Genomic DNA, 12,092 nt, shown 5'->3' with positions numbered 1-12,092 from the left:
CTGTCCCCGGCCGCCGCAAGGAACTCTGGGTAGGAGAGTGCCTGAGTCTCATGTAAAGCAATGGCCGAAAGTATACAAGCTTGAAGTGAAGTCTGATACTTTGTGATGTCATGTCATTGGTTGCGATAACGCAAGATCGAAACATTTCCCAATAAGTCACTAAATTACAAAGCTGTAAACTCACGGCAGCATTCCTGATCTGGTGACCACCGAACCACTGCAACATCTCAACAATGGCCGCATACACGCGGGTCTTCCACTCTGAATCAGAAACACATCATATACACAGTGATTATAGTTGACATTGCTAATACGCATATATTCTTATACATATAAATATGTAGATCTGTACGCTTGGTATACTTGGATCAGGATTAATGCATGATAACTCTTTGAGACAACTGAGACCATAGGAAGTCACCTGAAGTTTGAGATGTGCACTGTGACATGAAAGTAACATGTTTAACAAGCATGAAATACTCATATCCCCCGCCAATATAACATGTCCGGTTCTGTGCAAGGCAAGAAATATTCTACAGTTTTCAAGACCTGCTCCGGAAAGGAGCACTACTGCCATTTTCAGTCAAATTCGTTGCTTTGGAAACTCAAAAAAAAAAATTTTCTCAAAAATCCCAAACTATCAAAAGGCACCAGTTCTCCATTAGACCTATCTATGTGTCAAGTTTAGTTAAGATATCTCTCATGGTTTTTTAGTTCTGCTCCGGAAGTGAAACATGACGGACGGATGGAAGGATGGACGGACAGCACCTGTTCCTATATCCCCCTTCCACTTCATGACGGGGAATAAAAAACATGCAAAGTACCATTATACCATTAAATAAGAAAATGCTATAAAAAGGGTGGAAGTTCTTCAAACAATACATCACACAATACAACAGTTGGCCACACTAAATGGTGTAGAGATGTTTGCATATGCTTTAGGTTTGGTAAGTTGGAAAAAAAAAATGGAATTGTAGTTTTATTGATTTTTTTTATGTAGTTTGGTCAATTTACTGGGTAAAACTTCATGTTACATGAACATATATTTACTTCTGTCAGGGAAGACATTGCTGTTTTTATTAGGTGTTTGCAGTGGCCATGGACTATACATCAAATGTATTGGAATATATATCCTTCAGCAAGATATAAGTTTCATTTCGTCCGATATGTAGCCTTATATCATTTATTTTTTTAATCCACCAAGGTAAGACCAGTCAATCAAAAAAAACTATATTTAAACAATTTTTATCTTAACTTATGACTGGCTTTTGGCTTCAGTCAATTAAATCTGGAATCCCCAAATCATACATATTACTCTCACCTGGCAGAGCCTGTATTTCCTGTGTGAGTGTGTGAGTCAGGTGTGACAGCGTGACGGAGGCCCCTATCTTCAGTCCAGACTCACGATGCTCAATGTCCGTCAGCTCTGGCACATGTCCCACAGCAATGAATTGTGGGTAGTGCATATGCTTACACTTCATTTCAACACCTGCCGAGACAGATGAAAGGAGACACAATGTAGAATTTTGACATAAAAGTAAACAAGAAGCCATTAAACATCTGTACATATTTACGTGACTGCGTAAATGATATTTTCAAAGGGAAAGTTTGAATTTACCATATATTAGACTAAGGGAAATAATATCCTCAGTTCTCAGGCACTGCCCGCATCATTATAAAGTCTGCAGGACGTTTTGTTTTTATTTTCATTTTAAATTTTTTTTATAAAAATCCTAATACTTAAAAACAATGCAATCCAATAGAGCAAGCAGTTACTTCCCTTTACACACACACTGCTTATGGTGATGGCGGCAATAGGATTTTGTATACTTGTTTATGTAGGGAGGCCCTGTCCCAGGTTGATGGTACACAACTGTTTATCTGGTGACATACTAGTTTAACAAACCCCCCAAAACAATCATCACCTGCCTGCACTATTTTTCAAAAGTCATTGCCTGAGAACCAATTCTTTTATTTTTTTAAGCCTTATGTAATTATATGAACCCCCAACTTGGTTCCCTGTAGATGATAGTCATGGGTTCGAATCTTGGGTAATCATTCTTGTTCCCACCAGCCTCATGGCTGTGTGTTTAAACCAAGCATGTCTACAACTTGTGGCACTTCAATCTTTACTCTCTTATGAAGCTGACATTCAACTCTATCGGAGCACCAGAGATGCTATTTGTTTGTATAAGATATGCAAGATAAATCACTATAACTTAATTAACTTCCTGTTGCATGAAACATATCACCACTCCAACAGTATAACAACACTCTGCATAAAAAACCCATGTTACCATTTCTCCTTGTATGCCTGCATTTCTTGACAGATCTTTATGAAGTAATCAAAAACAGGCATGACATTATAAATGCATGAACTCTAGGCGTGTATATTGCTGTTGTGAGTTGACGCATGTGACACTGAACTTTACCTGAAACTACTCTTGATGTAGAATTTTTGGGAAATAAAAATCTACTCATTTCTTAAAAAGTACCCAATAGACAGAACCCATGGAAATAAAAATATATTGAAAACTCAAAGAAAGCTATCAATACCAATGTGAATAACATGTGAATGAATAGTCCATGACTCAAAAGATTTATCCAAAGCCTTGCTATGTAACTAAATATTCTGACGAGCCTCAGTGGTCTAGTGGTAGAGTGTCTGCCCAGAGTGTGGAAGGTCCGGGGTTCGATCCCCGGATGCGTCATACCAAAAGACTGGTGCTTTGCATTAAAGGGGTAAAACAAGGACTGGTAGGCTCGGAGTCAGTATACTGTGTCTGAGTGGTGTATTCATGTTAAACTGAGGCATGGTATCTCAGTGGACTAGCACTATAAATCAGCACTAGTCCAGACTAGTAAGAGCGGAGACACGCACACACATGTGTAAGCAAGGATTATATCCTACCTAAATATTATCCCGGGGGATGTTTTACTCATGAGTATAGTATCCTACCTTAGTGCCACACTGGTATGGGTTCAAATTCACTAGGGAGAATCATCCTGACACTAGAGAATTTCATCCCCAGCACAAAAAATAGGGTAGGATAATAATATTCCCTCTTACACATGCACGTAGCTATATAAGTGCAATAATCTTGGACGTGACGTTAGACCTCATTTCACTTCACCTAATACTACTACAACATTATGGTATCCTAAAGACGAAAACCTCCTCCTCAGCCAGCACTGGAAGGAACAGAGATTAGTAACTACAGTTGAGCACCTTTGCCTTCAGAGGAAAGCCTTTCTGGTGATGGGACAATGCCTTGCAGATACAACAGCACATTACACTCAACCCACCCACTTCTGTGTTGCCCACAATTAGCCTGGCTTGGGGGTGGGCAGCCTTGAGGTCAAGGAGGGTGGACAAGTTGACTGGCCGAAACCATGTCACTGCGGCTGACCTGAACACTACATACTGGCCATGGTATCGGTCATGCTGAGTCTGGAAAAACAAACAGGCATTCGTAGTTCATGCACACTAGTAATATCCCATTGTTCATATGCCATATGTTAATAAATAGTTTAGACAAAATATCATAGTCAACATTTCATATACAAAATATCAAATTTCTAGACACATCACATTTGTTCAAAGTTCACTTAGCATTTCAATAGTAAATAAAAAGGTATCACATGTTAACTGTTTATAAAGCAAATGTGAGATGAGAAATATTATTACGTCATGTTCTTATGAACAAAAGATCACATGTCCAAAGGTCGTATGTCATACACTCACCTGCAGCTCTGGAGGGAAGATGGGCTCCTGCGTGGAGTCGTAGGGAGTGAAGTCACTACTGGGGGACGTATCATTCTCATAAACATCCTGAAACAAACCTCAGTTGTCATCCAAAATACACAATGATCATCTTCCTGAGGCAAGGGAGTTAACTGACTGTAATGAACTAGGCTGGAATTTCCAGGCTCAATCATAGCGCCACCAGCGGCTAATACTTACATCATATTACTTGCATACCCAAACAAAATGGTAACCGGATGTCTAGTTTGTTGCGCAATTTTGTTTGACTCATAACATAACTCCACAATACCAGCCTAGTTCAGCAAGGTGAGTGAGTGAGTTAGGTTTAACGCCGCTTTCAACAGCATTCCAGTTATATCACGGCATGTCAGCTTAATGTGGGAGGAAAGCCCAAAGTGATGCAAGTCTCAGACGTTTACCACTTCGGTGAAACCCAAGTTCAGCAAGGATAGAAAGTGGACTTTATAGTCAGTTAACGACCTTGCCTTGGGAAGATGCAAAATGATCTGAGTTTCAAAATAATTTTGTCGCCATGAAGATTCCCTTAGTCTCCAAATTCCTAACTCACTTGATTTGATGTCTCTTCAGTGTTCAACTGGTTCCTACAGCAGTTGTCTCCCCTCTGGCAATACTCCTGCAATATTGGCATGTTAGTGATTGAATTGGGATAAGTTAGAACAGTATTTTATTACTGCCACTGCATGTCAGCTTAATGTGGAAGGAACGACCAAGGATACTACTTAGTTAAAATCCACGGGAATGGGTATGAAGCTAAAACCAAGAATCCCTTCTGGGTGAATATGGGATTCCAATTTATGATCAGCAGATTCTGGCCTGACTAAGGGACGCAACTCTACAGAACAAATTGTGCTGTCCTTCCTGCATTAGCTACAATAATAGCCCACCAGAGTTATGATAAAATAATGACAGATTACAGTTACAAATATACTACTTTCCAACATAATAATTCATATCCTTATTTCACTTGATAAAAATAGTAGTATTGATTCAATAGAATCATTGCTAATAACGAAAGTTTTGTTGATAAAGAGTTTGCGTTCTCAGTGAAGACACTGAGGTGAGATGAGGTGAGGAGATATGTTTCATTCAAGTCAAGGGCAGGAAGAGCTCGACTTAACTTGCACCAGGTGCATGTTGACATGAAAATGATGTTGCACAAAACAAAACCAGGTTGCACCCTGGCCCCCGAAATGCATCAAAGTTGAAACATATGCAAATCTGCTGCAAGTGTCACATGAAGTAATGACACATTGCTGTAAAATGCAACAGGAACATGTGCACATAATCGTTAAGTACCCACAGTTGGACTATGTCAAGCCAAAGAAAGTATGATAAATTACACATAATACAGGGATTAATGAAGTAGTATGGTTAATAAATCTTAGAGGTGTTGAGTGTGTTCAAAGATCGTTGTTGTGTGGACAAGTAAGGTTTAGCCAGACACAAATTTGAAGGTTTTGGACATACACTTGGTGCAAGTCCAAATTTACTACCTGGGTACCCCCTACTTCCCGACTCTACCCGGTACCCGCTGTATGTCCCAAGAGAGAGGTACAAAATGTCTGATTTCGAAACGTGTGGTCGTACTCCTGTCAAAATAAATTAAGATACACATATAATCCGATCTGGTCATGCATACACTCAAGTTGACTGAAGTTATATCATTATGCAAACATATAAAGTCAGAAGGAATGTGTGTAAAGTCAGAAAGAAATTTGTCACTTATAGTGTAACCATAGAGTTCTAAATAATTTTTGCCATTAAACAATATACTCATGTGACAAACCACGGGTCTGGGTAGTCCTGTGGCTACCCGGGTCCTACTCAGTACCCAACCGACCCGAGTACCCGAGTTACCTGTCCCAGCCCTAGAAGACAAAATAGTAGGATGCATTTTTCAACAATGGGTTGAACTGGTACATGTTTTTCATAGCTAAATCGAGCCCTGGCAGGGTCACCCACTAATTAACTGATCCAATGAGCTGACCGCCAGCTACCTTTGAGAAAGTCTTCATACCATCCAAGATGGGCCTGTAGCCAGTGCACCTGCATAGGTTTCCTGTAAGCAAGAGGTACACTAGTATCACGAGGTGAGGTGAGGTGAAATGGGGTTTAACATCGCGTCCAAGATTATTGCATGCACGTGTGTGTGTGTGTGTGTGTGTGTGTTTTTGTTGCTGCTTGTACTAGTCCGGACTGATGCCGATTTATAGTGCTAGCTCACTGAGATACCATGCTGCAGTTTAACATGAATACCCCACTGAGACACAGTATACTGACTCCGAGCTGACTAGTCCTTGTTTTAGCTGAGCGCCAGACAGGGTACCAACAAGTTCCATCTTTTATATGTTTTGTATCTGACGCGGTCGAGGATCGAACCCCGGACCTTCCGCTCTCCACGGAGGCGGTTAGTATCACGAGCATTGTACAAAGCTAATATCTAACTTTCATCTGTTAATGATACTGTTAGTGTAAAATAAAGGGTATTCAATATAATTTTCAAAAAAACTTGTTTTAGCAAACAAGCACTTTCTCCTTCACGACATCTGCCAAGGGGCATGAGACGTAGCAGCTATCTCAACTCCACAGATTGAGAAGTCATTATTGCCAATTACATCACTTCTGACATTCATTTTGTGATGTATTTTATACCTATGGAGGTTTCAATTCAAACTACAAAGTTTTTTTATGGGACACCTGCATTTTGTCAACATATTAGTGCTACTTGGCATGTTTGGTTAAATGACTGACTGGTGTTAACTGACAATAAAAGTTCAGTTTCCAATCTTGCCAAACCAGGCTGAAATTATAGGATTATATTTTGGCTGAACTAACTAGTCTATGCAAAGCCATAATCGTACCAAATCGACATCTGGTTCATAAAGAACATGGATTTTTACATGCAGAAATCGGTCGACTGCAGGATTTGGAAAGCATCTGTACCATGTTTTTAAACAAGTTGTTCAATTGACTTGATGCCGCTCTTGGGAAAAGACTCGTTTTATTACAATATAGATCTTAATTATCAGACTGTCTTGACTGGGCACCGCCATTTTGTTTGAAGCAAATGCATTGATATGATAAATGGAATCTGATGGGTCAATAGGAGGGACATAGAAGGGACAAAACTTAGTAGTAGCCACGGGTGGCGCTAAGATCGAGCCTGGAAATTACAGCCTCGTTCAGCAAGGGTGGAAAATGGACTTTTATAGTCAGTTAAAGCCCTAGCATCCGGAAGATGAGAGCACGAGTGAGTGAGTGAGTGACTGACTGACTGCCTACCATCAAATACACGTTCAATGTCCCCCAGCGGTGGCTTGGGGGTATTCCTCAGCAGTGTGTACATCGACATCACCATCCCTGGAGTACAGAAGCCACACTGTGTGCCATGGTTCTTCACAAGCCGCTCCTGCAGTGGGAAGTCACCATTAGCTGGAAGCACTCATAAAAACGCTAACAAATCCATACCATTGTATTAAAATACATACCCTGGGCCCATTTGATACCATAGCTTCATTTTGATCGAGATTCAAATGGTACAATGCTGAGAACATCTCCAATCATATAAGGCCAGACCAAAACTCCTAAAATTACTTTCACCTGTCGATAAACATGTCTCCAAGCTATCCTGCCATAACATACTTATTTTCCCAAAACGAAATGTCAAAATTTGTTGACCTTCATTACATTCTAAGACCAAAGTTCTTTCTCAGAATATTTGCTAACCCAATGGGCCTTGACTAAAAAAGAATTAAAATAACTTCAATATTATTTTTTAATTTTTCGGGGGGTGGGGAGGGGTATTTGATAAGGCGCAGTCTCCTAGTGGTGTTCCCCACCCTCCACCGAGGTGAAAACACCTGACTACCTGGACAAGCCATCAGTACAGACACAACCCACCTGTATAGGGTGCAGTCCCCTTGTGGTGCTCTCCACCCTCCACCCCCTCCACAGAGGTGAAAACACCTGACTACCTGGACAAGCCATCACTACAGACACAACCCACCTGTATAGGGTGCAGTCCCCTTGTGGTGCTCCCCACCCCCTCCACCGTGGTGACAGCCAGGCCGTGGACAGAACACACAGGGGTCAGACAAGCATTCACAGCATAGTGGATGGAGGGCTAAGGACAACTACAATGTTCACATCTAGTACTGGAAATTCCATTGCATTATGTGTTAGTATTACATTTTTTTTTAAATTTGAAAAAATATATACTTATTTCTTTACTCTACTGCAGGTTGGATAAACCATGAGGGGCACTTCATTCTTCATTGTTCTTTGCGATTTATATCTATCTCATAGTTTCTGATAAAACATATCTTTATATATTTTTGTTTATAAAGTGACAAACTCGTATTGAAATACAGACCGTCGTTCTGACGTGACCCATAATGGGATGTCCTAAGATCTTTGTTTAGCAGCAGCGAGAACTTAGATCTGATTTTAATGAGCTTGAGACAGTTTGCAATAGATGACAATAAAGGAGTGGTGCTGAACTTTTTTCCAGGTGCATACTTTCTACCTGGATGTTTACTATGAACAGTTCAAGATGCTGTTGTGTCACTCTGTAGTAAAGGATACTGGATGCTGTCTGCAGCGGCGTTGTAGCGAGACAACATGATGGTACAGGCACCGCATCCACCCTCACCACACCCATACTTGCTACCTGTCAGGTGTACTGCGTTCGTTAAGGTAAACAACTGGAAAATTATACATCATGTCATCCTTCACATAGTCATCCTAACTGTTGGGAATACTTTATGTGGGTAGTATTTCAGAGTACATGTATCACAGCCTGCCAACTTCATGTAGAAGAAAAGTTAGGCAGGTCGCTGACATCTACAACTTTGGTGTAACCCACAAACTCTGAACGTACAGCTTGATGCAGGAGAGTAAGTGAGTGAGAATAGGTCTTCAGCAACCCATGCTTGCCGTAAAAGGCGACTATGCTTGTCGTAAAAGGCAACTAACAGAATCGGGTGGTCAGGCTCGCTGACTTGGTTGATACTTGTCATCGATCCCAATTGTGTGGATCGATGCTCATGATATCAATCACTGGATTGTCTGCTCCAGACTCGTTATTTACATCATATAGCTGGAATATTGCTGAGTGCGGCGTTAAACAACAAACCAACCAATCAACACCACTTTTGGCAATATTCAGCAATATCACGGCCCATTATCACACTTGAAAATGGGGTTCACACATAGTACCCATGTGGGGAATTGAACCTGGGCCTACGACATGACGAGCTGATGCTTTAACCACTAGGGTACCCATCGCCAGTGATGCAGGAGAAAGGATTCTAGGTAACTGACATTTATCCCTTTGATGAAATCCACATTGGTGAAACCCATAAGCACTGTCTGGTGCTGTTGTACCAAGGTTCAAATCCAGGGAAAGCTACAGTAAATACTACTTAGGTTTCAACCATTTAATATTCTGACATTTTTATTTGAGACAAACAAATGTTTTTAACCACACAAAAAAAGTTATTAAAAAAAGTGTTATTTTCTGTTGTGAAAATTGAAGACAAATTATCCATAATGGTATCTTCTGGAGCAATTTTAAAAAAAGAAACCCAGTCACCAGCCGTGCTGAATATCCAACGGTTAGCCCTTCTGATACTGTTATACAAAAACATTTAGATTTCTGTGTATTTATTAAGTGTAAATGTTTCATTGGACTCACTAAAATGTGCAGTGTTCAGCATTGTGGGTTTTTTTTTTATTTGAACTGCAGCTGTTTGTGTTGGTGCTTTCCTGGTGTATAAGCAGTTATTCCCTGCCAACACTACACTGTGTAACAATGTCACTGATCTACACAGTCACAAGGATACATTTCTTCCTCAGATAGTGCAACAATGTCTCTTCTGGGTCAGCATTCTGCTCTGTCACCTGCAGAAAACCACAATATCATTAGGAACAGAAGTTAGGCCAGGCTTTTTTTTATTTTTAGGATTATGGATTTTTCAGCCCAAAGTCTAGGGTTGGAGGAGAGAAAGAAAGCCAGATGCATTTTTTTTAATGCAGAATGCATCTGGCATACTTTATGAACATATTCTGTGCTCAAAAGACAACCATTTGTGACGATAAAGCCCCTTGTAACAATTAAAATTCTATCAGTTACAACATGGACAATTGTCAAGGGAAGCTATTCGTGTTCGGCTTCGAGATCCACAAAAAACATAAAACGCCTGGCCTTATGGATGTCAACTTCTTTATTATGAGGAACACAATGTTTCAGTGTATAAACTTACTCCTTCATTTACCTGATGAAGGAGTAAGTATAAACTCCAACACGTTGTGTTCCTCATAATATAGAAGTTGACATCCATAAATTCTCTTCCTTATGTGTTTTACTTTTAAATGCCTTTCAAAGACTTCACAATATCGGGGTTTTTTTCTCTGTAATACTGTTTGCACTAAGCAGGTTATTTCAAAAGACATTCCCTTACAACACTTGCAATGCACAGTAAATATGATGAGCCATTAAAATCATGAACAGAGATAGAACTTTGCACTGAAAACGAAAGAATATACCTCAGAGTTAAAAAAAGTACAGATATATGTCATTAAACCATTAAAGAGTACTTTGTTGGGACATTGTGGCACATGTAAATAAATCTATTGCTGTCACCTATCTATCACCAATTGCTGAGGTATGTTTTCAGCTGTGTTACTCGTTGTGTTGAAACCTGTCTAAACTAAAATTATACAACTACCAAATGCAAATAATATGCATTCATCTAGCATGTCTTATGTAAGGTACTCCCCTTTACGAACAAGATTTATCTATGCTTAGCTTATATACAGCATTTTTTTTAAGGCCATAACAACATGTCACATCCTGCCTTTAGCATTCTGGTGACATTTTTCTCACGACCTCCTACTCCGGGCTGCATAATTAACCCAATATCTTCACACTGAGAGAAAGTCATTATCGGAGACTTGCTCTCCAATATCAAACAGAATTTTGGAGAAAATGGACCCAAATATTGGAGAAAGAAAACTAGCACGAATCTGTAGTGACTTAGTTTATTTATTGTTTAAACCTTTAGTTTACTTATTGATGGGATATTTGGGAATGTCGCATGGTTTTCATCTCTAACTCTCCCTAACGTAGTGGTCCACTCTCCCTAACGTAGTGGTCCACTCTTCCTAACGCAGTGGTCCACTCTTCCTAACGTAGTGGTCCAGTCTCCCTAACATTGTGGTCCACTCTTCCTAACGTTGTGGTCCACTCTTCCTAACGTTGTGGTCCACTCTTCCTAACGTAGTGTTCCACTCTCCATAACGTAGTGGTCCAGTCTCCCTAACAAAGTAGTCCACTCTCCCTAACGTAGTGGTCCATGGATGACACTGCACCACACATCTCCAGTTCTCCTACTTTTTTGTTATTGTAAACCCCAAACAACATAACAATTAACAATATCAAAGGGGAGACAAGGGTCTCTTGTAACAATTGTATCAACTTCGATTCATTTGGGGCCATTTTGGGGTCATTTTCTCCAAGCTTCTCTAAGTTGTCTAGGACCATTTTATAACCTTGTCAACGTCTTTATTATGAAGAACACAACGTTAGGGAGTAAATGCTTGATGAAGGAGTAACCGTACATAAAAGTGCAAATGTACTGGATGCTGTAACAAAACCTCCCCCCCCCCCCCCCCCCCCCCCCACCACACACACACACCTGGGACAATAACATGTATGTCATATACACAGCCATGGGCCATACACGTACACAAATGTTTATCAGCTGTTTATGTAGGAATCAGAACATGAAAATGCACATGCAGATTGTTGAATCTAACCTTTCTGCCGTTGACAAAAAATACTAATTCGTGCGGTCGTTCCTCCGCTTGACACGTCGTCGCCATTGCCACTCCAGATTACCCCAGCGATATTGTACCCAGTGTTCGGATCGGTGCAAGTTCGTTCAGACGTAGACACCCCTTGCCTGTTCACTCATTGCCGTCAGCACAATACCTTTGTAGCGTTGTAACAGATTGCAGCAATATTCATTGATCATGTTGGCTTCGTCTCGAGAAATAAACAAATGGCTTCGGCATGTCGTGAGATTGAAGCATATCCTGTGTTTACGTTTTATCTAGCCTTGCCACGGGCTCTTAAATTAAAGGCAAGGTTGAGCGACATAACGAACTAGGTTGGGGCGGTCAAGATCGACTTTTGTGTGGAAGCTCGTTCTGATATTTCTAACGTAAATAATACTTTCTTTCACAGACTTTGTTACATTAATCAGATCATGGACGCTAGATAAGACGGCGTCAATGATCAGAG

The 12,092-nt window shown here is 40.4% G+C and overlaps 1 protein-coding gene across 1 annotated transcript in view; it reads right to left on the bottom strand.

Moving 5' to 3' along the window:
• LOC139442092 (xanthine dehydrogenase/oxidase-like) overlaps window positions 1–11,879 on the bottom strand; it is a 46,277-nt gene extending 34,398 nt beyond the window's left edge. Inside the window, exons 1-11 of the mRNA XM_071222877.1 lie at window positions 11,606–11,879; window positions 9,631–9,688; window positions 8,372–8,468; window positions 7,794–7,902; window positions 7,070–7,196; window positions 5,785–5,846; window positions 4,335–4,400; window positions 3,746–3,832; window positions 3,307–3,451; window positions 1,322–1,489; window positions 185–261 (exon numbers count right to left, since the gene is read on the bottom strand). Of these exons, the coding sequence (XP_071078978.1) occupies window positions 185–261; window positions 1,322–1,489; window positions 3,307–3,451; window positions 3,746–3,832; window positions 4,335–4,400; window positions 5,785–5,846; window positions 7,070–7,196; window positions 7,794–7,902; window positions 8,372–8,468; window positions 9,631–9,688; window positions 11,606–11,671 (1,062 nt within the window). The 5' untranslated portion in view covers window positions 11,672–11,879. The remainder of the gene's footprint in view (window positions 1–184; window positions 262–1,321; window positions 1,490–3,306; window positions 3,452–3,745; window positions 3,833–4,334; window positions 4,401–5,784; window positions 5,847–7,069; window positions 7,197–7,793; window positions 7,903–8,371; window positions 8,469–9,630; window positions 9,689–11,605) is intronic.
• Between the last annotated feature and the right edge of the window lie 213 nt (window positions 11,880–12,092).

The sequence above is a fragment of the Haliotis cracherodii genome, unplaced genomic scaffold, assembly GCF_022045235.1.
Source record: "Haliotis cracherodii isolate W230 unplaced genomic scaffold, xgHalCrac1.p SCAF_5, whole genome shotgun sequence".
NCBI classification, from domain to species: Eukaryota; Metazoa; Mollusca; class Gastropoda; order Lepetellida; family Haliotidae; genus Haliotis; species Haliotis cracherodii.
This window is presented reverse-complemented; position numbering and strand designations above follow the sequence as displayed.